The sequence below is a fragment of the Apteryx mantelli genome, chromosome Z (genome assembly GCF_036417845.1).
Source record: "Apteryx mantelli isolate bAptMan1 chromosome Z, bAptMan1.hap1, whole genome shotgun sequence".
Lineage (NCBI taxonomy): Eukaryota > Metazoa > Chordata > Aves > Apterygiformes > Apterygidae > Apteryx > Apteryx mantelli.
In genome coordinates, this window is record NC_090020.1 from 60583051 (window position 1) to 60608479 (window position 25429).

The 25429-nt window shown below is 42.5% G+C and overlaps 1 protein-coding gene across 1 annotated transcript; it reads left to right on the forward strand.

Annotated features, from left to right (window-relative positions):
- The first annotated feature begins 220 nt into the window (after nucleotides 1-220).
- Nucleotides 221-15196, forward strand: F2R (coagulation factor II thrombin receptor). Its single transcript, XM_067316025.1, has 2 exons — nucleotides 221-395; nucleotides 8923-15196. Exons 1-2 carry the CDS (start codon nucleotides 305-307, stop codon nucleotides 10125-10127), a joined length of 1296 nt encoding a protein of 431 aa, XP_067172126.1. The 5' UTR covers nucleotides 221-304; the 3' UTR covers nucleotides 10128-15196.
- The last annotated feature ends 10233 nt before the right edge of the window (nucleotides 15197-25429 follow it).

A 25429-nucleotide genomic window follows, 5' to 3' on the forward strand; every position in this document is an offset into this window, starting at 1 on the left:
CAGGGCCGACTCCCCCGCTCCAGCCCTCGTCTTCCCGCGGGGGCGGTGAGCGGACCTCGGCGCGGGGCCGCCGCGGAAGAGCTCCCCGCCGGCGGGGGCGGCCCCACGGCAGCGCGGCAGGAAGGAGCCCCCGCCTCCCCCCTCGGCGCGGCGGCCGAGAAGGGCGGCCCTTCCCCACCCCCGCGCCGCCCTCCCGGCGGTTTATAACCGCATCTCTTCGCCTTCCCTCGCTTTGGCCCTGCGCTCGCCGGCCGGACGGGCCGGAAGCAGAGCGCGCTCCGCGGCCCGGTGCTGCGCGGCGGCCATGGGGCTGCGGGCGCCGCCCGCGCTGCTCTGCGCCCTGGGGCTCCTCTGCTGCCCGCTCCCGCCGCCCGCCGCGGCGGCGGCCCGCGCTGGTGAGTCGCCTCCTCCGCCCCGCGCGGGGGAGCTGCCCGGGGCCGGGGCGGTGTCCTGCGCCTCGGGGGTCTCCTGGTGACGGTCCTCGGCGGCCGTTAGCAACGGCGGCCGCCGCCGCGCGCGGGCCGGCGAGGCGGGGAGGGAGGGCGGCGGCGGGGCGCTGGTTGTGCTGCGGGCCGTTCCCGGAAAGCGGTGCCGCGGTGTTTGTCTTGGCAGTGCTCGCCGGAGCCTCCTGGTCCAAGCGAGCCGCTTCCTTCGGCAGAGAAAAATAAACGAAATATATTGGTACATAGCATCGCTGACCTGTGCAGAGCCAGGGCCATGGTGTTCTGCTTTTAAGTTTTAATTTGGGGTTTAGATCATATTTTCCTTGACGTTTTAAAATACTGTCCTAGATTTGCCCTCTGTTTTGTAATTTTAGAGCGGAGTCTTTTAAATTTTCAATGACAGAATGAAGGTATAGCAATAAATAGAAAATTGACTAAAACATAACGTTAGCCTTGAAAAAGCAGTATCAGCCAAACATTGTCTGATAAGAGAAATATTTTTTTGAAAAAGGGTAATATCATAGATCTGAAATGCATAGATTTCAGCAGGGCATCTGACCCAGTGGCACAGGTAAGGTTATTACAGATGAAGACTGGTTTAGAATTGCCCTAGGGCTGAAGAACTGACCAGGCAATCGCAAATTACAATGGGAGGAAACGACCAGGCTGGAGAGAAGTATTAGCGGATTTCCTCCAAAAAATGGCATTGCCTTTTGTTAACAACTTCAGGAGTTAGAGAGCTTGCCAAATTTGTAGGTAGTGCAAAGTCGGGGCAGAGCCGCCAACACAGAATAGATCAGAATATCTGCCCCAGCAGAGTTTGGTGACTTAGATCTCAGTTAAATTAACAGAAGTGTGACAACATGAGTGCTACAACTAGTGAGCCTTTGGGTCTGCCTAGCTCAGAACTTGTCTGAGCACAGCAGATGCTGAGGGAAGGAGTGCAGAAGATGATGTCTACATGGTGTTCGCTATATAATCCCCCGGTTTCTGGTAAAGGTACAACAGTACAAACAGTGAGATTATGTATTTAGAGATAGCAAAGATTTCTGTTAAACTGAGTTTAACACTGGAGAACAAAAGGAGAAAGACCTGAGTGCAAATTAGCAGTTTACGTTGTGATATGGCTGTAAAAAAACAAAATCAAAAAGGAGAAGTACAAAGTAATCTGAGAGCTGCATTTGCTTGGATCCCATAATGATCCTATACAAATAGCTGGTAAGAATTCATGCCTTAGCCCCTTGAGATACCTGCTGGGAAGACAAAATTCAAACTCTAAGTGCATGGAAGGGCTGATTAGAGTGTCTGCCAGGTGAGGGGAAATTTCAGATCATGGCATACTTAATCTACTAAAACAAAGGTGGAAAGGTGACTTCAGCAAGGCTTTTGACACTGTCTCCCATAACATCCTCATAGACAAGCTCAGGAAGTGTGATTTAGATGAGTGGACAGTGAGGTGGATTGAGAACTGGCTGAATGGCAGAGCTCAGAGAGTTGTGATCAGTGGCGCAGAGTCTAGTTGGAGGCCTGTAGCTAGCGGTGTCCCCCAGGGGTCAGTACTGGGTCCAGTCTTGTTCAACTTCTTCATCAATGACCTGGATGAAGGCACAGAGTGCACCCTCAGCAAGTTTGCTGATGATACAAAACTGGGAGGAGTGGCTGATACGCCAGAGGGCTGTGCTGCCATTCAAAGAGACTTGGACAGGCTGGAGAGGTGGGCGGAGAGGAACCTCATGAAGTTCAACAAAGGCAAGTGCAGGGTCCTGCACCTGGGGAGGAATAACCCCAGGCACCAGTACAGGTTGGGGGTTGACCTGCTGGAAAGCAGCTCTGTGGAGAAGGACCTGGGAGTGCTGGTGGACACCAAGTTAAGCATGAGGCAGCAATGTGCCCTTGTGGCCAAGAAGGCCAACGGTATCTTGGGGTGCATCAGGAAGAGTGTTGCCAGCAGGTCGAGGGAGGTGATCCTCCCCCTCTACTCAGCCCTGGTGAGGCCACATCTGGAGTACTGTGTCCAGTTCTGGGCTCCCCAGTACAAGAGGGATGTGGCACTACTGGAGAGAGTCCAGCAAAGGGGCTGCAAAGATGATTAGGGGACTGGAGCATCTCCACTATGAGGAAAGGCTGAGAGAGCGGGGCCTCTTTAGCCTGGAGAAGAGAAGGCTGAGAGGAGATCTTATTAATGTGTACAAATATCTGAAGGGAGGGTGTCAAGAGGATGGGACCAGACTCTTTTCAGTGGTGCCCAGCGACAGGACACAAGGCAACAGGTACAAACCGAAACACAGACAGTTCCATCTGAACATGAGAAAACACTTCTTCACTGTGAGGGTGACAGAGCACTGGAAGAGGTTGCCCAGAGAGGTTGTGGAGTCTCCTTCTCTGGAGATATTCAAAAGCCGCCTGGACGCGATCCTGTGCAACGTGCTCTAGGTGACCCTGCTTGAACAGGGGGGTTGGACTAGATGATCTCCAGAGGTCCCTTCCAACCTCAGCCATTCTGTGATTCTGTGACATAGCTGGTCTTTGTAATTATGCTGGGAGGGGAATGTCAGAGAGGGAAAATTATTTAAGCTAAAGAACATCTCGGCACAAGGGCAAATGGATATAAAGAGACCATAACCACCTTCATACTAGAAATCTAAGGAAAATGTCCTTAAAAAAGGGGGTGGGGGGGAGGTAATTGCAAACTATGCAAGTTAATAATAGAACAAGATTGTTCTTTTGAATGCAATTATTCCATTTTATGGAAACATTCAAACTTGTTTTCCTGTCTTTTGCAATTACAGTCTTCATTAAAGAGCACCCCCAATTATACTGTTTATTTGCTGCTTCCTTAGGAAGCTATGATCAAAATAGTTCATGTATTACATTACTGTCAAAGCAATTAATTTCAGGAGCAGTAGAAGTAATGAAACCTGACCATCTAAACATGCATCCTGCTCTCCCTACACCCACTCCCCCTGGAATGTCATTTTCCCAAGGTCCCAGATAACTCCCTCTTTCCATCACTACATACTTCATTCCCCCCACACATGCACTGCTCTGTCCCCAGGCCTGCACTTTGCTCTCACAGCACCTGCAACTACTCCCCCACTTTTTCCTAGACCCTTCACTATCCTTAGTTCTCACCTCAGTGATCTCTAATGGACCTGCTGGGAGGCAAAAAGCAGTGGCTGGGTTGGCACTAGGTGCTTGTTGATCGGCTCACCAGGTCCTGCCTTTTGAAGGCTGGGCAGGCCACGGTGACTGGCTAAGGACTGAACTTGCCCAGACTTTCCTGTAGTGGAACGCTGACAGCTGAGCAAAGAGGGAAAGAGAGACATGTTACCATTGCTTGAATTGGGCAGCTGTGGTCAAAAACTATTGAGAAGAGGAAAGGAAGGAAAGTAAAAAGGAACAGACTCCTGCTTGCAAGAAAATGATGCTTTAGGAAAATGTGCAATATTGCTACTACATCACATGGGCAGCACAAGTAGTTTAAAGGAAGATATGTGCTAAAGAAACATTTTTTAAAAGAAAATATATTTGTTTTTATGAAAGCAAGTAATTGTCATCTGGCCTACAAGACTGTGTCTCACCTTGTTGGAAATGTGTCTGGCTTCCACTTCTCACTCTGTAACTAATTTATGGTCCACTTAGTAATATAGATTCTAGATGTTTATCAGTGCAGGATTATCCAAAGGGGAGATAAAAGGAATGGCCTTTTCATTATAAGCCAATGGTATGAATGCAGCTGTCATCAGTAATGCTCATAAATCAGTATTAATAATTGTCCAGTAGCACATAAGAAGGGATATATGTAATTGGCTTGAGTCAGAGCCTAATGTTCAATTTTCCACTTCACAATAATATCCCCTGGCACATAAACGTTGCTGGTTTGTAAAGCGCTGGCCGGATTTATGGGTCTACAAAAATACTTCAGAATTTTCTTCTGGCTCTCAGGAAATGTAGGGTGCTGTTTAAGATTGGCTGGAGCTGTTATATGTGCATGCCATTGCCATAAGCTGAAAGCCTAAGCTTTTGTGTCTACCCCTGGCCACACATTTCCACTCTTTCCTGTGTGCCAATGCTAGTATTTGTGTGACCATGTGCCAACTGGAACTTGTCTGTTTTACTTTTTGCTCTCAGCTTTTTCTTTCACAGAATAGTACACGCAGTAGCCTCTTACATATGAAAATAGACATAAAATGAATGCAAAACGCTCTCCATAAAAAAGCAGTGCCTTTCAGGATGAGCATAACTTGCACATGCTGATCAGGAGACCAGCAAAATGTAGCACATGATGGAAAACAGCACTGTATAGATTGTTAAAATAAAAAAATCCCACGTACTGAGATCTCTACATCACTTCTCTAAATCCTCGTTGGAGAATCAGGACAAAGCCTACAGGCAATAAAAGAGAGTTGTAGGCATTTTGAGTATCGTACTGATTCTATTGAACTTTTGCCTTTCACAGTCCTTATTAGGAGCAGAGGAAAGACTGTATGTAGTCGAGTGTCCTGCCTGCACACCATTGGGATAAAACCTGAATGTTTTATCCTGTTCTTTCTTAGTTGTTAGTAAACTGTACCTATTTATATTTTACAAGTACTTTGCTGCAGCTATTAGCACTGTCGTATCAGCAGTGAGAATTCTATTAGTCAAAATAATAATAATAATAATAATAATAATAGTAATCCATGAGGTCTGACCTCTTCCAAAGGAACTGAATGACAGCCTAGTGAAAATAGGATGACTGTTTAAATATTTGTGATTATTACACTGTTAAAATTTTGCATCTGTTCTAACAGATTTGTATTATTAAAAGTACTTAAGCTATAGTCAAATATATTTTATAGACAAATAATATCTAGTGCTTTCAAACAACAAGAAAGGCATTTCTGGCATGAGATTCTGGTATAGCTGTACCATTTGAAGAGTAGTTTTGAAATCATTTCTTTTCTGTAGACCTACTGTATCTTTCTTAACTTTGTTGTAATATCTCAGCTTATAGGAAAAGCCTGTTTTCTGTTACTGACATTTATATATTTATTGTCAAGGTCCATTAAGATCTTTTGAAATAATTAGACATCATTTCATGCTCTTCCCTTCTTTATATAAAGCTCAGATTGCTGGCTCTTTCAAAATAAACACTCACACAGAAGGAATCCGGAACCTCAGGGTAGTAACTAAGTACATTATTGTTTGGTGTAATAATATACAGATGCTGTGCATTTGAAAGAAATGGTGTTGACAAGGAAAAAAAATGAAATTTGGCTATACTCCTTTATATTAAAATTAAATTGAATTTCATTATGAAAGTCTTTAAATTTCTGCTTCCTCTATTATGAAGTGGCAAACAAATGGCAAGTTTGAGGTTGTTCATCTTTAAGCTTAGTGTTGGTGATACCTATTTAGCTTTAATAGATGTATTCCCTTTTTTCCATAGACTTGACTCCCAGGTAGTACCTTACCTATCATCTAAGCTCAAGATGGAGACATGGTCCATCACAGTACAAAGTAGGGAGGTGGTAACAGCACCAAGGTTGAGTTCAGTTCTGAACTTAGAACATCTTCACTTATACAAGGAGTAGGTTATGGTTCTCCCTAAACTAAAGTATTATTTCTGAGAATTTTAATTGTATTAAAATTACTTACAAATTTTTTTGTCCTCAGTTAGTGTAATAGAATTCTGTTTTTTTAAAAGTTTGATAATGGAGTAACATAGAGTCTAAAAACTTTCATATAAAACTCATCTTGTAAATAAGCTTGCTCCAAGAATTCAGGATATAATTAAAATTATTAGCAATGTTGTAAGTAACTATCATTATAAACGATAGCTAAGATAAAAGCCAACTGTTTGATAAAAGGTAACTCAGCCAATCATCGTTTTTCTCCTATAATGTATTTTCATGTTGTTCTAATGAATCACTGTTGGGAAGGGGTCAAAACATGGTCAAGAATTTTCATGGGAAGTTGACTTAGTTCCAAATCATTAAGATTCTGCATTCTTGCTCGTTTGCACACTAATGCTCAGAAAGTGAGACACACCAGCACTTCCCTTGTGGCTTCCCTGCAGCACCACTAGCCAAGGTGAGGCAGAAGCACAAGGGAAGCCCTTCAAAGTTCAGGGTTACTGGGATAATGCAAGAAGCAGCTTGTTTCCCCTGGCATGCAGAGCTATGCTGGTAATGCAATCCCCTTCTCCAAACACAGGTCTGTCCTCCCTCTCATCGAGTCCACTCACAACTGAGTTGCCCCAAATTGTGCCTTTGTCACACGAAAACATGTCACCTCTTCCTTTGGTTCTCCACGTTGTTCTTCAGTGTTGGAGGAATTAAGGAGGACGTGCCAAGCTTCAGGGACTAGGATCATCATTATCTTGCATTTCAGAAATCTTCTATTCTGGATATGGGAATGGAGGAAATGCATATTCAGAGCTTTCAAAGTCTTGAATTCATAAAGCAAGTGGGTACCGCGGATAAAGTACGGAGGTACTACCCAAGCTTTTTCACCACTCCTGCTGATGTCTCTCCACCTTACCATGGAGACTTGCCTCCAAGCATGAGTAATTAGATTCATCTTCATGCAAATATAATTATCATCCTCACAACAGAGACCAATACCAATGGTGTCAGTTGTGACAGGTTTCAATTTTAATAATCAAGTACTGTAAATCACCTAAGTATTCAGTGTTAACCACAGAATAGTGCTTGGATGATGGATAAAGCTAGAGGTGTTAAATATAAATTACGCTGCATCCAAACTGCTGAACTAAAAGCTGACTCCTGGAGCTATCCAGCTGTTTGGACTAAACTTTTAAAATAACATTAAAGATTAAGGCTCTATAATTTTGCCTTTTGTTAATGTTCTCTTTTATAATGCAGAGTAGAACCTTTTACAACTTGGCTTAGTGCCCTTCTGTGCAAACACTGCATACTGAATCCCACATACTTCTGTGCCATTTTGGTTTCAGTAGTCTACACTAAATAGCTCAGTCTGTACAACGATAGTTCAGTCTATGCAACAAGCTCCCAGACTTGAGTTCTCATCCAGCGTCCTTTTTTCTGGCCTGTAAATGTAGCAGTCTAGCCATGTTGCATACCAAAACCGTTATTTCAGACATGCTCCCTCTGTTGTTCCCCCAGAATGCTGCCATGATACAGCATGATACCTATAGTACAGCAGTTTTTAAAACTAAAAATCCTAGAATATGCATATCACTCCTCTGATCTCATCCAGCAGCCAAGTCTGAATTTTACCAAAATTCAAGCTGGACAAGGACCCTCTCCCACAGCCTGCTTACACAGGGTGATAGCTGGGTGCTTAAAGCTGCAGCCACTCTGTCTCTTTGCCACATGAGTCCTTAAGTTGCTTTAGTTACCAGCTATTCTCATCCGCCTAAGAAACTGATTTGAATTACTTTAGAGCAAACACTTGCTAACTTGGAATAGCTTCCTTTGACAGGTGAATCATGCTGAAGTACTTTTAGCTAAGTGATATAAGCTAACACAACTTAATTTTTATTTTAATAGTCTAAGAGTCAGAAAAGGATCAGTTATGCAGCTATGTGGATGAACAGTTACTAGATAGAGGTCACTTCTGTCTGCCCATAGTATGTGTGAATGATTCTGCACCAAAGTAGGTTAAGTCAAATTTGAAAACTGATGGTCTTCCAGGGTATGTCTCCATACAAATTGTTTTGCTGAAATAGTGTCTAAAGTAGCTCTTCTACCTTTTTTTTTTTTTTGGTTCATTTTACATAAATAAGCCCAAATGCACACTGACAACACTTTGTAACAAAAAATTCATGATTTGCTACAGCTACATTCAAAAGGCACTGATGTCTCTCTGGACACTTTCTTCTTTGTCACAGTCACTACCCCTTACTGCAGAACACCCTCGCGGCCAGGGAACGCTAGTGGCAGGTTTCAGAAGTGCCCCAAAGGCTCTGTCCTAGATGCACAATGTGTATTATGAGAAGTAGAACTGAGAAAAAGTACTTCAGTGAAATGTGTGGCCACCTGTTTGATGCAGGCAAAAGTCTGATTCATGTCAGCAATAAAAAGCTGTTTGAAGACTGCTGCTGCATGTCTTGATGTTGCAGTAGGATTGGGTAGGATATTTTCAGTGGAAACATCTGGCAAAGAAAACTAAAGGTGGCAAATTTATTGCTGTATTTGTGTTAAGGTAGGTTATAGAGAATGTAGAAAAGATTGGGCTGCTAAGCACAGAGTTTAGTCCTTGCCATAAAGAGTTTACAAGCAAAGAGATAGGAGATAAAGGAGGGGTATCTGTCTTATCCAAACTTGTAACAGGGAGCAAAGACAAAAAGAGGTGGAGAAATGTGTGCGTAGTCCATGCTCTGAGTAAGGAATTGACCTTTTTGCTTTGTGTTGCTAATGCCGTCTTAGCTTTCCTTTTTTGCAAGATGTTTTGGCTTCCCCTTAGTAAGTAAATATTTACTTATTAATCTTTATACTTTTTTATTTTTCAGCCGTTATATATAACAGCAGCAGCATAAGGGGCAGAACTTTCTTAATACCTGACCTGAATAACCGTTATGACCCCATACCTATTGAAGACATTGAAAATGATACTGAAAACGACACAGAAGTTGGATCAGCATCCATCAATCAGATTAATTCGTCTCTAAATAAACAACAAACAGTATCAGCAGAAACGGAAAGATATCTCACTAGTCCATGGCTGACACGTTTTGTTCCTTCAGTTTACGCATTAGTGGTTATGCTGAGTCTCCCTCTGAACATTACAGCAATACTTGTGTTTTTGAAAAAAATGAAAATTGAAAAGCCAGCTGTAATATACATGCTGAATTTGGCCATAGCAGATGTACTGTTTGTAAGCGTGCTTCCTTTTAAGATTACATATCATTTTTCTGGAAACAACTGGGTATTTGGACCTGAAATGTGCCGTTTCATCACTGCTGCCTTCTACTGTAACATGTACTGTTCAATAATGCTTATGACGAGCATAAGCTTTGATCGCTTCTTAGCAGTGGTGTATCCCATCCAGTCTCTTTCATGGCGTACATTAACACGTGCCTCCGTGACTTGTTTCATCATATGGCTAGTGGCAATAGCTGGGGTTATACCTTTTCTCATCAGAGAGCAAACTATGGAAATACCCAAGTTAAATATAACTACCTGTCATGATGTGCTAAAAGAATCTGAACTTCACAACTATTACGTCCATTTCTTCTCGATCTTCTCTTTTATTTTCTTTGTAGGGCCATTTATAATTTCCACCATCTGCTACCTGTGTATCATTCGATGTCTTAGTTCTTCTAGTATTGTTGCAAAAGAAGATAAGAAGAAACGTGCCTTGCTCTTGTGTGTAGCTGTTTTTTCTGTTTTTGTTACTTGTTTTGGACCAACAAATGTCCTCCTATTAATTCACTATATACATTTTTCTTATGACAACAGTTTAGAGTATCTCTACTTTGCCTATCTACTCTGTGTTTGTATCAGCAGCATTAGTTGTTGCATTGATCCCTTTATTTACTACTATGCTTCTTCTCAATATCAGAGGCAACTTGTCAGTCTCTTCAGTTGTAAAGAGACTTTTGATTCTAACAGTAGTAACAGCAGTGGCCAGTCAATGTCGACCACTAGTAGAAGGGGTACCTGCTCCAGTAATGTGAATAACAGTGTCTACAGGAAATTGCTAGCAATGCATTGAGATAATGTCTCTTAGACTTGCTTAATTTTTAGACAATTTCAGAAAAAAATATATATTATATCCAAGAAATGCAGAGCCTTAGATCAAGTTGTTGTATAATACATAGTTGTCTGGATTCATTATAGTTAATGCGCAATTCAACAGCATATGCATGTGTATAGTGTATGTATATAAGTTAGTTTAGAACAGAAAAATAATTTTTTAATAAAAGCAGTTGAGTGTTTTTCAAATAAACTCCTTTTTCAACCAAATCCTTTAATATTTTTAATTCAATTTATTGTAGGGGTTTTATGAAATCCTATTTTAGGTTGACTAGATTGTCATTTATGGAACCATCTATCCATTACTTCATGACCAAAGTGAAAATATCTTCCCAAGCAATGTTTTCTCCTATTTGTTTTTATTTTTTGAATTATCCACCCTGAAACTGTATATTTTACATTTTTATATATTCCACTTCAAAACACTTTGTATGATCTTAGGAATTTGAACAAATGAAAAACAGCTTTTGATTATTGAAATTTGTCACAGAAAATATTTTTCAGCAACTAGAACAAGCTTTTCTTTCAGTGTTCCTACCACTAGTATACACTCAGTATCTTGGCTGGGACTACGTTTTGGACTGTGGTATTTTTAGATCCAGATTTCACAATAAATCAATGTTGAATGGCACCGCAGAAAATATACTGAAAAAGCAGTATTCAGCATCCTGTTTTGCAGTTTGCAAGTGTGTTTTCCTGCATGTGATTAGTCATTATGCACATGATTAGGTCTTGGAAATGTCCTTTATCTCTGCCAAGTCTGGATGATTTTTGTATTTTACTTTGTATCCATATCTGCTAAAATTGCTGTAAGGTAGAGCCTAACAGCTAACTTCATTCTGTAGCTTTCTTTTGTAGTAAAAGATTCCAAAGTCAAATAACAGGAAATCAGTTTTAGAGACAAATGTGTAGATGCATTTTACAGGAAAATGGAAATTAGATTAAGTAACAATTGGTTTAATGTAGGATTTGCAACAGTGATCCGCTGAGAACAGCAATGGATAAAAGCTGTCTTCAGTCCATCACAAGCAATAAGAAACCTAATCTTTCTGCAGATACAGTGACGGTGAGAATCTTCTTTCTAACCATGATCTTTTGCCATTTTGTATCTGTTCTCTAATGGACTTAAGCATAATTAAATATTGAATTACCAGGCACTCTACAGATTTTTGTTATCAAGTATTTGGCAGTTTCTGTATAAGTACATGAGGAAGTAAGAATATACATATATATAGTTTGTAAGGCTGAAAAACCTCAAAAGTGTATGTGGCATATTCAGATACATTCTCATTTTGTTTAATATTATATTGGGGGTTGCTTTGTTTTTCACAAAAAAACAGGTTCATCTTAAACAAAGATGACAAAAAACAGCTGCTTCTTGCTGGCCGAAAAGTCGTCCATGCTCTTCCTGTAGTCGTATGCTGGGGATTGGTTTTAAGATTTATGACTTAATTGGAACTTTTTTCAGTGCAGTGGTATTTTGTTTCATGATGGTGGTTTGTTTTTAGATAGTCAGAAGAGACTGTTACTAAACTTTGCAAGGCTTAGTATTACATGCTAGGATAGAAGGAAATGTACACTGAAAACAGCTCAACAATCATGGAAATTGTTTGCTTCCTTTTGCTCTGTGGTTGGATATAGCATAACCATAGTGAGGCATTTCCTTAAAATAACAACCATTTTCCTGCATCTTATGAAGCTGCTTACGTTTTACTTTTTGTTTTATAAACTTGAGAAAAATATGTAAATATTTACCCTTTGTTTACATATCCCTAGAGTAACCAAGTAAGTTGGTCCCTATTCTGTTTCTTCTTGGATATAATTGTGTCATTTTAAACTACTTTGGAACTTCAATACTAAACACATAAGCCTCTGGAAATTTGCTGGACTCCATACAGTATAAAAAGGTGGCTATGCATCAGTCCATCCACAGACTTAACACTCAAAAGTTTCAAAGTTATGCTTTCTTTTTTGAGACAGTTTAGGAATGGAAGGAAGTACTTGACTCACAAGTATATGTGTATGCTGCATAGGAAATCTTTGGATTTTCCACAGTACCATAGTGTCTTTGTTCAGTAGATCTATAGTATGCAATGGAACTGCAATCTCACAGGATTTCTCTGCCTCTTGTGACTTTGTGGGAAATACAGTTATTCAGCCAAAGACATCAGAATGTTTTGGTTCCAATCCAAAATGAATCTTATATTTCAACTAATCCGGACACAACACCAGACTGATTTTTTTAGAACATCAGTGCACATGTTTTTACATAGAAGTTTCACAGCAAAAACAGCATGAAAAGGAGTAAGTGCAAGTCCACCAGAGAAACAGTATATCCAAAACAAACAATAATTTAAAATTCTTTGATCACATTTTTCTTGAACAGAAGTTGGAAGATATTTGGCAAAAATTTGCAATTTTGACTGAAAACAGCAACTTCACAGTAGGGCAAACCAAGCAAGGAACTGATTCTACCAAATGAGCAGACAGGCTGATTTCACTGGTCATAACCCCTGTGTCCTTGAGAACATGTGCAAATGAGCAACTTCTTCCTACCCAGAAGAATAAAAAAATGAGAGGGGTGAAACACAACTGTTCATTCTCATGACTAAGAACATCAACAAAGATCCCAATCAAGAATGACCGAAAAAAGATTATGTATGTGTGTGTAAACCAGTATGTCATCTCTACCATGCACAGTAGTGACACTGAGTTCATTGATGATTCTGGTTTGCATGCACATGAAAGAAAAAAAAAAGGCTGGCACAGCAAATAACCCTTATGTGAAAAGGACTTACAAATGTCAGAAGCCCTCTTGACTTCCTGATAACTAGATAAAGTGCAGAAGTTGCCTTTGAAAAGTATTTTTATGTTACCTAAGCATGTTTGAAAACAAGACCCTTTTATGTGCATCCCACTCACATCCTGGTGCTCTGCAAGTGCTTCTGGTGAGCCTACAAATACATATCCTGGCTACATATTGAGAGGTGACTGACAATTCAGTTCCTCCATGGCACAATACCTGCCATAGCATATAGTAAATGCCACCTTTTCATAGCAAATGAAGCATTAACAGTTTTTCCTTCTTTTAAGCTCACAGATCTAGTGTCACACCTTTGCTTTCTGTTTGTGTTTTGCTAAGGCTTCAAGCTGATCTGACTTGCAAAAATAAGCAAACTGCTACCGCAGAGCACACCTAGCTCACAAGCCAGAAAACTAATACATGACGAGTGGATTCTCGTACCAAGCTCATGCCTGCTCAAGTCCTACTGTGCGTAACCAACTCTGTAGTTAGAAAGTGCTACATTTCTCAGTGTCAGTTTTTGCTGCTGCATTTAGTGGCAAGAGAGTTCATTTCAGTGAAGGGGCTGCTCATCTGCAGCAGTTTGCTGAGCCACTCTCAGGCACTGTGAGCATTTAAAGAAGAGCCTAACCACTCAGCATGGCAGTGATGCATAGACAATGTAGTATCTATTTCAAAAAAGCTGAACTAGAAAAAGTGCACTTAGACTGATCTGATCAAGCTAACAGGAAAAGCTAACCACCTCTTCATGCTTGCTGCACCCCTGCACTGCTGGCAGGAAAAGAAAATGAGCAGCTTGTTTGGGTGTGTGTGTGTGTGTGTGAAATTCTGACTACAGCCAAAAGAAATGAAACCTTTCTGTGGTCACATGCTGTTTGGCCCATACCCTCTCTTCCTCATACCTTATTTCTTCATAATGAGGGAATTAGGCTGCATCATTTTCTACCTGAAGCAGGCTAAAAACTTTGTGCCAAATAATATTTAGAGCTGACAAGGTATCAGGCACTACAAATGCATAGAAAAAATCTTGCTAAGGTTGCAGATAGGACAGATTCATGCTATGTGATGTTGGCTGGAGATGTGAGGGGGCAAGATTTGTAACCAGCATGATTCTTGTTAGCAGAACACTTTGTATAGCTGCTGCCACTGGTATAACTTATTTCACAGCAGAAGACTTGATTATTTTAGCCTGGCAACAATTTTGCAGGAATTGGCGCATTCACCTTAGAAGCATTTTATCAGTTAATTCTTCCAAGTGTTCATCCACCATTACAACCTGTTTTCTGCAACTTGGCTACAGAAAAAGTGTGGACTGCAGTCCATTAATTCTGCTTTCTCTAATTATTTTCAGTTATCCCTTATCCAGAACTGTAAGCATGAATTGAAAGTGTGTTAGTGATGTTCTGAATCTGTTGCCACTGGATTGCTCCCTTCTTGTGGTGACAGAAAGCAAGAGCCAGCTGGTGGGCTGCAAACTACAGCTGGCTCAGCCACTGCCCTCTCTGAGGGCTGGGGAGAGAGAGGAGCCAGGTAGGCCCCGATTTTTGAGCAGATTTCTTGGTGATGCCTTTTTATGTCATTTTCATCTTTTGTGGTTTGATCCTGCAAAATGCTAAGCAAATGGAAAAAAAAATCCAGCAAATAAAAGATTAATGGGACTTGTCATGCACTTAAAATTAATCACCCACATAAACGCTTTTTCATGGAATTTGGCGTTTTGCAAGTGCTAAAAATGGTTTAGTTATAGCTGACAGCTGGAGAAGCAGCTGAACGAATAACATGCTATAATGCGAACCAACACTAGAGGGCATTAAACTAACTGGGTACAGCTGTCGTAACGGGGCTCCCTGGGGAGGAGCTCTTTAGTAACCGGATCAGAAACACCAGGCTGAACTGTGAAATACTGATCATCCCTCTGTAAACAAACATGTGGATCTGCAAGGTGGAGAAGTGCTGGGAAAATGGGTGAGTTTATTTTCACCTGAACCGTTGTTCAGCAAAATTTCTGGGAATCATTTTTTTCATCTTTGTACTACCAACCTTACAATAAGATATCCCTGAGCCACTGGAGCACCACAAATACTCCTCTACCCTCAAAAGCAGAGTGCCATTAGTCTCAAATGCATTGCACGCAGCAACATAACTCTGTTGAGGTGGAAACTCATAAAGTTAACATGCAATGAAAACTTGGCTTGGCATTACCTCACCAAAATAAAAATGAATTAACTGGAGTCAAATTCATCTCTATACTGTAGTAAGTCTGGAGAAGTCACTGCCCTTGCCTTTGTTTGGTCATTTGGGGGGGGGGGGGTTGTGCTGGAAATTTGGGATTTGCTTGTTTTTTGTGCCCTACTGTTGCGTGCTAGAGGCAGCAATGCCTGGGAAGCTCTCGTCTGACTAAGTCAATGGTTGATTTGTCGTACGTGCTCAGTTTATACTTCTGTAGGTGCAAGACCTCCCTCAGCCCCACGTACCTATTAGAAGGGGTATCAGAAACCAGCTGTGCCACGAGCGGGAGCTGGCGCTGCCACAGACCGGGGTGGGACTCTGCATCCCTCCTTCCCGGCACCTATTCGGAAGCGGCCATCTGGATCCCCAGGGTGTGTCTGTTTGCTGCCTCCTCCCACCATAGCCCCTTGTCTGCTGATAGCTTCCCAAGCGCTGGTCACCTCTTGTCGGAGGCATGTCCCACCCGGTCCTTCTCCCAGTCACACAGCAAGGTGCCTTCTCGATTTGCTTTTTCATGTGGGTTTTACTTTCAACTACTGTTAGTCTTTACTCATTACAGTCTAACTCACTGATTTAAATGCTTCTGTTCTGCTACAGTTTACTCTTGCATTTTTTTCTCTTCTAATTTCTCTTATACAACTAACAATTTTTACCGTCTCTTCCAGTCTTTCTTTACTTGTTAACATTGTTGCAAAGCTATTTAAAAGATATGTCCTTGCCTGCAGCAATCTTGTGGATTTGTGAAGTGGTACCATTCACATCTGACATGTTTTCCAAGAACCATAAAGCACAATAAACTTGTTAACTCAGAACATCTGGTTAGCTAGCATAACTGGAATAATTGTATAGCATACAAGTGGACAAAGCTATACAGCTGCATAAACCACATTGTACTGAGAACCTATGCAAATATATTACTTTTCCTGCAACTTTTTAAAAACAGAGTACCTAATTCGACTTAAAAGAACAGAAGGACATGATTCTTTCAGCCTTGGGTGGGGAAGGAGAGAAACAGTGATAGAAAGAGAAGGGAAGAAAGAGGCAGAGAGAGAACTCTGTTACCCAGACTTTGACATTGTTTTATCTGCCTGTTCAATTGTTAATAAAACTTCCTTCTTCAGAATAATATTTTAACTATATTTCCAATAATATTTTTCTCACATACTTTTACTATAAGTCACAGAAGGAATAAACCTCAACATCAGTGCAAATTGTATAATTTCTTTCAATTTATTCTCATTTTTTCTGTTGCCTCCACCTTTGCAGCTGGTCACAATATATCCTGTTTGTATCATAATGAAACTGCTTGTTTCTCTTCTTCTCTCTTTTTTTTTCTTTCCTTACTCCCTATTTCTAGACTAGCAGCAATTAAAATCACACTGAGCAAAGAGCAGCATCAAGGAGCCAGTCAGTGCTGCTGCTTTTTTTTTTTTAAAACCCTGTGGGCAAGATGAAGCCTGTAAAAGCATTGCCCATGATGAGGTTTACATTGCTAATATCTTTGCAGAGTTCCCCAGGAATTCTTAAGAGAAATGTCTTCTTTTAAGCACTTGAGCACTTACCTCAGCTCTCTAGGGCGAGAGGCACAAACTAACTGCTGTGACTAGATGGCACACCTGAACTGAGGAGGAGGAGGGGCAGGCAGGACGAAGGCAGCCCCGCGTCGGGGCTCCCTGCTGCAGCGTGGGCTCTCGCGCTCTGGGAAATGGGGCACACGGCAGACAGGCCTGTGGCTGCGGGTTTCCGGGGCATGGGGGCTCGTTTGGCCTCGCGTGCAGGAGCGCCGTGCCAGAGGGCGCTCGGAGGCCGAGCCGGCTGCTAAGACTTCACTAAGATTTAGCCACCTTTGTGCAGAGGAAACAGGACTTAGCTCACCAATAACAGAGCGGAGGAGATTCTCCTGCCTGAAACGGTGTGGCTTGCCCACACTCTTGGCTATGCTGATTTCAAACTTTCTGTTGCCTGAGGAATGATCTCCCTTGGTCGCTGTGCCAAAGAAAAGAGCCTGGCTGCCTCCAGTTTCACTTCAGCATCTCATCTTCCAGCACGAGCGACGTACGAACATCCCGGGTTTACTCCTCCCGGCCAGGAACAGCTTCGTGCATCGGCCCCGTGATGGGCCAGAGGCGGGACGAGATTGGCGGGCGAGGTGGGAGCGTGGAGCTGGAGGGGCGCTTCCCTCGGGTGAGCGCGCTGGTGCAGGCACGGCCTCACTGCTGCCCGGGACCTTGCGGCTGCCCTGGGCACCACGCAGGGACCTGCCTGGGAGCCTCGCGCCCACCACGGGGGCTGGCTGGCGTGCATGAAGGGTCGCTTACCAGACAGCTTTATTTTAATGCGTTACTGCAACCCTGACAGCAGCACTGCCAAGCAGGCACTTCCTGTATTCCTCTCCTGAATACAGAAATCAGGGGTTTATGAGGCGTAACCAGAAACAGCTACTGATAAAGACACCCAACCCCTAGACTAAAACCATGGCTTCTCTAGCACACCACATGAGTTACATTACATGAGTCACATGTGGCAATGGGAGTCCAGGCAACAAGCAAATTAAGTTTTGAAGGATGATCTTTCCCTCGTTTGCAGGATGTTTGCCCGTTTCATGGGGAAGCATCCTGAGCTAACCCTTACAGACAAAGTTGAAACGTTGTGCGTGAGGGTCCTTGCTCGTAGACTCATCAGACAAATGCTTTGGAGGACAAAGATAGGGACTGATATCATTTCTATCCTTTGTGCAGCAGTTTGCTTAGAGGGTTTTTTTTGTTTGGTTGGTTGGGTTTTTTTGCTGTTGCTTGTTGTATTGGGCAAGAACTTACTATACTTACGACATATGTTTAGACTAGAGAACAGTAAGGATTGCTTGATTTGTCCTGTGATTGACTTAAATCTTGATCATTGTCACAGCCCCAGTCTCATAGCCAACTCTTTCAGCATGTGGTATGTTTGCTGGTTATTTTAAGGCCCTACTGAGTGCTGCGGGCTGTTCACCTGGAAAGGTACAAGTGACAAAGGTGGACATTTGCTCTGGCAATTCGGTTCACTGCACACGAAAATTAATTGTACAAAGACTGAATGTATTAGTCGGAGACTGGCAGGACTCTCTTTCTCGCAGCTCCTATCATCACCGAGTCAGTCCTCAGACTGGAAAAGCTTTCTATGCTTTGTCACTGAGGTTTCTTGCAGAGCCACCACCTACACAGGTTTTGCCCACGTCTTGGTTTTGGTATCCTCAGCTTGCGCACGAGGTGTAGGAGCCTGTTGTATGAAGATGTATAACTGTTCCTTTAACTGAAGGCACGTTGTTACGCCCTGCAATTTCAGCAAGATCTAGCACAGCCCAGACCAGCATTGCCAAGTGTGTCAGAAATACTCACTCTGTAGTAACTTCTGCAAAATTCACTGCCAAGTAGAAAGCACCACTACATACCCATCTGAAAACATGGAGCTGTTTTACTGATTGCATCCTTTCACATGTTATTCTTGCTGTGCTTCTTGTCACTGTATTATGATTCCACAAAAAAAGCAGGCCTGGGAAAAGCTGGCAGTAGAAAAACACTTTCTACCAGTTAATGAAATAAATATATCTTCTGCCTCTGGTAGAGTATGTAGTAATAATTAGTAACCATGAGATTGCAGCCTTAATAACTTTCACTATTGTATTCAAAGGGTTTTCTGTTCTTTCCGCTCAGTCTTGGACAGAACTCCAGAGCCTTTTACCTGCTCTGCTTTTAACCATGTGCTAAATCACTGCTTTTGCAAGTTTCTAAACTGGTACTACAAATATACTCACCACGTACTTAAATGAGTATGACCCAACAGACAGATCCTGGGAAGCCTCTCCCAAAGCCAGAATCCATTTCAGGGCTCTGCACACTCCTCCAAGTACCCCCACAGTCAGGATGAAAGGGAGAAAGGCAAGTGGGTCTCTGCTGAGGGGAGAGGTTTAATTACTTAGCCCATTCCCACTAAAGGTTTTGGTAGCAACTGAGGTACCTAAACCCAAAAGCACAGTCCCTAGTGCTCCTGCTTAAAAGGGGCAGCTTAGGTTTTTTGTTTGTTTGTTTGTTTTTTCCAGCTGTGAAGCTGATCTTGCACTTCCGCGTTGAGCACTGGTGCCCCTGAAAGGGGCTGGGATTTAACAGACATCCGTATCAGATATGCTTCTTAGCGTCTCTCTCTCAGGCTGCTTTGTGCTGACTGCAGAGACTCATACTCTCAGACTTTTCCCTTACCACGCCCCCAGGGGGCAAACAGTGCTATAATTTCCTAATAAGTTCCCCGGTCTTCAGATGATATAGGAGCAGATCCGCATTCACAGTTCTGTCCTTATTTTATCATCTAGCCAAATAAAGATAAACAGATCTGTTCTAATAGTGTTGTTACCCAAAATACTCACTAAATAAGTGGCTTAGTCAGACTATTGTGTAATGGTGCTTGTCATAATGAGTCACAAATGCAGTCACTCACATGTATAATACAACAGCAAAGCTAATAACCATGAAAACCTTTTCCTCTAATAAATGCTTAGCCACCCCAGTTCTGTCCCTGTTGACTCCTGGGTCTGGAGCCCAGCTGTTTTGGAAAGGTCCAGTTGCCCACAAGATAATAAATTGATTCATAGGTAGAACACATCCTTTGAAGGGGCTCAGGAGTTAGATGGCTATAGTCCTGCTACAGATACATAGAAGTGGGATAGATTCAGGTATCCCACTTCTGTAGTCTGTATGGCAGCAAGAAACAGAGGAGCAAAATCAGGAGATAGACAGCTAGCAAAGAGTATCTGGGCATCTCATGGCAATACACCCATAGCAGTAATTATAGCGTGCACAGGAATACTAATGTTTTTGTGGCAGAATCTCAAAAAACAGGGCAATCTCCCTCAGCATCTGAAGCTGGCCCGCTCATTTCCCTTTCTCTTTGCAATTACTTTTCATGTATTTAAAGATTTCTATTGGTCTTCTCATTTCTAGATTAAACAATTCCAATCCTTTCAAACTTTCTTTAACAGGTTGTTCTCTAGACCTTGTATTTTCCTTCCCTGGCCTCTCTGTTTGGTCTGAAATATGGTGCCCTCAATGGGGCATCATGCTCCTGCTGAGGCCTTGCTGATGCTGAATACATTGACGTGGCTTGTTTTCCAGGCTGTACTCCTCTTGCTACATCTAGTACGGTGTTTGTCTTTTTTTGCAACAGCGTGACATAGCTGACTGATAATCAGCTTTTGATCCTCCTCATTCCACCCCACACACGGTGCTAATGGAGACTTTGAAGCTCAGGAGGGAAGAACCGGTTCAGTATAGAAAGTAAGCAGCTCTGTAGCCTAACAAAGTTTCTTAAGTACAAGCATCAGTGTTGGAAATGCAGCTGTAGTAGGACCCAGACCCAAGTTAACTGTCAGTTCCACACATTTTCTTGATTAATCTGCTTTCAAAGAAAGTTGATATACAGTACTTTGTAACGACCTCTTTGTGTATCTTCAGTGATTGAACAGAGAAACTAACCTTTGCTCGTCTCTCTTGTCACTTGCCTACTGGCAAAAACTAGTTATTTAAGCTCTCTATCATGCCATTCTGCTTGTTGTAACAATAATGAATAGTATTACTGGGACTAAGACATTTTTACTGCTGTAGCTGCACTGTAACTTTTTATAATGCTCCAGGCATTTCCAGTGGCCACTGCACTACTCAAACTGAACACACTGCAGGCTTAAAACATATTGGTGGGAAACCTTGTACTGCATTTTGACAGACTAATTACAAGATCTTAATCTTTAGGTTTGAATTTAACATTTCACAAGCATTAAATCAACTGTCTTAAAAATATGAACACTGAAAGATAGAGATCTTTGAACTTCTGGGAAGAAAACATTGTTTGAGGGGCTGGACACATAAACTGGAGCTACTGCTTGTGCTTTTCCTTCTTTGATTCTTTCCACAAGAGAAGTATTCAGCCTTGTGTTCCCCAGCCAGATTCAAAAGCCTGACCACTTTCTTTTTAAAAAATAATTCCTGTCATAACTGATCACTCCAGTCACGTACATAATGAGACGTGGTCCATTTAATCCCCCCAAATAATTCATCACTATTTTTATCATGCCATATATCAGAATTTAGGAAAACAAGGTTTTTCTGAATGATCTGAAAGTTTTTTTGTTTTCAAGGTTTTTTTTGTTTTTGTAAAGCACTTTGAGGTGGTTGTCTTTTAATTTAAACACAATGAAATATCCTTTTAAAGCCCTTTAAAAGCAATTAACAGTTGCAATGTGTGCTGCTTAATCCCTAACCCTCAATTCCACAGAGGGTAGCCCCAGTAGCTGATCAAGTGTGATGTGTTCATCCCATAAAAGTTACTGGAAAAACTCCCATTAGCCAGGTTCTCAAAGCATACTTTCAACAAGGTTATGATGAATTGAGAGTCTTTGGATTTCAGAAAACCCAGATGATGGCAATTATTCACTAACTTCAATTGGAACCTTACTTTTGTTATGGCAAAAATAGTGAAATAATAAATCTTTCAGAGGAATAACATTAGCTACAAAAGATTAATTGTTCATTTAAATCTGCAAATGGACAAACATAAATAAAAGGACTGCCTATCATACATAGTTTAGATCTATTTGACTGCCGAAAATCATCAGAAAAGGCAGATAACAGCGTAGTCAGGCACAGGCTCACTGGGTGAGCTAAGAGAGCGTGAGTCCTTTCCTGTAGCACCATCCAGTGGGGCAGGGATCCTGGGTCCTGTGACAGGGACAAGACTGCATCCCATATCACCTGACACGTTTTACCCTAACAGGAATACTTACATATGGGTGGGGAACAGAAAGCAGAAAACAGAAAGTTGTACCCAGAAACATGTTTCCCAATTGCCTTCTGTGCCCTGTGAGCTCTTCTGTTCCATGCCAACAGCGCAGTGCCAGTATCGGGCAGGCTGCTGGCATCTCTCCCGCCTGCTTCCTCACTCCTCTTCAGGCTGGGTGTTTCCTTATAGTGAGCTGAATGTGTGTTTTGATAGCACCTAGAAAACTCAAACAAAGCACCTACTGAGTAAGCCCTTGTGCAATCCTTGCCCTTAAGAGCTGATAATTGCAAATCCAAGAGGTTTTATTATGGGGCTTATAATAATTAGTACTCTCTCTTAAAGCTTCAGTGCTGGACTTAGTTACACGAGAATCCATTTCTGTTAAAAAAAGAGTTCTAACTTTCCCACAGAAAAAAAGTCCTTTAAAAATATGACTTGTGTATATTCTAATGGCTCCAGCTACAGACGTCAAATAAAAAGCTGATGTTTATTACTTGTCAAGTAGTATGAATCTGGGCAGGGACAGTCAGCACATTCTTTTTAACCTTTGAATATAGAAATGCTGTTACCACTGTCTAGTTTTCAATAGATGTGGGTTTTTTCCAATTGCCTGGTATGTGGTAGCTTTTTGGGAAGTGAAGAGAGAGGCTTAAGAAAAGGGAACATACAAGCCAGTTAAAAAGCCATAAAATATCAAGCTCAAATGAAAAGCATTATGTATTTAGCATTATGTTACAAAAGTCAGCAATGAGATTGGGGTATGCATTGCTCTTGAGTACCTCTTGGGGATGGACCTAAAAATCTTGTGAAGTTTTGCTGTATGTTAATTGTTCATTTCAGTGTTGTGGACACTGCAAAGGTGGAAAGCAATGCTCAGATCTTTCTTGAGCTTTTTCATTTCATGTTTTTAAGATTTTGTGTTTGTTGTATCACATCCCGCCTTGTCACTGTTAATAAATAGGACGAGGGACGTCAGTGTGCCAATGAACACTTAAGTACTTTAAACAATGTGGAATAGTTTCACTAGGAGAAAACAAAAACGTCCCAGCTGTACCTTGTAACTTGGAGGTACAAGCACTGTCTTAGGATAAGGAGAGATGTGGGCTGAAAACCCTTTTACACACTGATCCTAGACCTTCACTATCCTAAAGGTAATGGTAAAAACCAGAGCTGTTCCTCCTCCTGCTCGTCCTCTGCGGATTTTCTTTTTAAAAGGGAGAAGAGGGTTGAGAGCTAGAAGGAACCAAGCTGGTTTTGCTGTAGCCAGTAACCCGAGGCGGACCTGGGTGTCCCTGGGCTTCGGCACCTGATCGCCCAGGCGTGGGGCAAGCGGCACCTCTCCCCTCAGCACTCCCTAACCAGACCCCGTGGGCGCCACCAGCCCTGACCCACTGCCTGTTTAAATCCCGCTCTGAAGCACACAGGTTTTTCTCCTGCTTTGTAGGAGTCTGGCTGTTTACTTTGGTGTCAGGCTCTTACAAAGCAGAGCCAGCAGACCACTTCATCCCCAGGATCCGCTTGTACGGCTCGTCCTGACCTCTGTTCTTCCACACAAATATACATATAACTTCCAGTAAGGCCGGAGGAAGCTGCTCTTCCCTGGCACAGTGCGCCGCAGCTCACCCCAGGGTCAGGAGCATGCACGGCCACGCTCCCTGGGGCTGAGTCCTGGTCCGCCCTGCCCTGCACTGGTCCCACCTCCCAGGTGCCAGGTGGGCTGGGCAGAGTGGGCCTGGCCAGCAGAAGGCCCTGCTCCCTTCAACACGCCTCTGGGCTGACAGAGAGAAATGCTCCTCTCCTTGCCAGAAACTGGGAGCCAGATACCACAGTCTTTAGCTCTGTGGAACAGGTCTTCACCCGGAACCACCTAATTACTTTTCATAAATACTTCAAAACTTCATACAATACTTCATTGTAGTTGCCTGTGACCTGTACCAAATACTTAATTAAATTTTTAAAATGTAATACATCCCTGTAAGCAAAGGTAATTTAATCATATTTCAATCATTTTTGTGGGTAGCCTGTGATATATGTAAAAAACAGCGTTCTTTCATCAGGTCAGGAATGGTAATACAGTAATGACTCCATCCTCGAAAAAACAGATCAACCAGCTTTTCTGCCAAGGCATAAACAAACCTAAACACAGTGGGGAGAAAAACCTCCAAGATTTTCTTTGGTTCAAAGACCTGGTGTCACAGTGGGCAAAAACAGGTAGACAGAGCACCAAGCTCCTGTTTGCAGAAAATGACTTGATTCAATTGCTCACTGAGCAGTGAGGATACTGTTGAAGCTCTCATCACCAAGTGATATATTGAATTAAATAAGGGGAATTAACCTTTGCAATCCTGGGAATCTAGCTTTCACTAACCAAATAGTTGTGGAACATTTAGATTTTCTTAATTCTTACCCCCACACTCTTAATTTGCCATCAAACCAAGCGACAATCACTAATACACTGAGTACTAGTAACAACCACGCAGAATTTTTACACAATTAAAATGCAAGAACTACTGTTCTTGCATCTCAGCCTTTTATACTGTTTTGCAAAAAGACATTCATCAGCTGCTAGAAGGTTATACAGATGTAAGACTACATTGTTTAAATGTTCAATTATTAACTAAAATGTAAAAGGCAGGGAGGCAAACTAAAATCCAGTGCATAAGGCAGGGTGGGCTACATGTCACATTCTGCATATAAAAGATTTTGCTTACATAGTCTTGGGCTGTGCAGTGCTACCACGGTTTGGGGGGAGCACAGTGATCGACACTGGGACACTCCTCTGGATCTGGATCACTAAGTGTGAGCGACCACCCAAATACCCTCCTTTTCTAGTTTCGTAATGCTCAACAGATTACTATATATGATATGTTTCAACGCAAGGTGAGTGAGGGAAAACTGATTGAAGCTAAGGAGCCAGAAGCCAGCTGTGGCTGTGCGTAGCCGGCAGTGCCGTGCCTATGTGCAGAGCAACGCGGGCTGCAGGCTCCGAGCAGGGCAGCTCAGGGGTTACTCAGAGGCAGTCTCAGAGGACTGGAAGGGTTGTGAGGTCCCGCTGCTTGGGGAGAAAGCTCTCCCTGTCCCCAAAGCAGCATTGTCTGGCCACTGCGGGGCTGAAAATCCCCTGGGACTAGTGCAGTCCAGCAGCTCCTCCCTCGCAAATGCCCCAGGATGAGCACAACAGTCAAAAGAAAATACTTCACCCCTCCTGAAGGAATTAACTGCTTGTCCTCGCAGTAGGGCTAATTTAGCAGTCCAAATCCTGCTTCCACCTTGTGCATTCCCCAAGACACAGAGCAGCTTTAGGTGGAAGGAGGGAACCGGGAAAGCTTTCCCAATTCAGTGCCTTGTAGCAATACCCCTGTTTGCAGTGGGATCCTGTGTTTCTGTGCTGTGTTCAGATCGGGGTAGGACTGCTGGATACAGTATGA

Bases quoted from the DNA above. Each gene is read 5' to 3' on its own strand.
- F2R (XM_067316025.1), top strand. From the start codon at position 305: ATGGGGCTGCGGGCGCCGCCCGCGCTGCTCTGCGCCCTGGGGCTCCTC. The intron at 396-8,922 runs GTGAGTCGCCTC...TTTATTTTTCAG, and splicing joins CGCGGCGGCGGCCCGCGCTG to CCGTTATATATAACAGCAGC.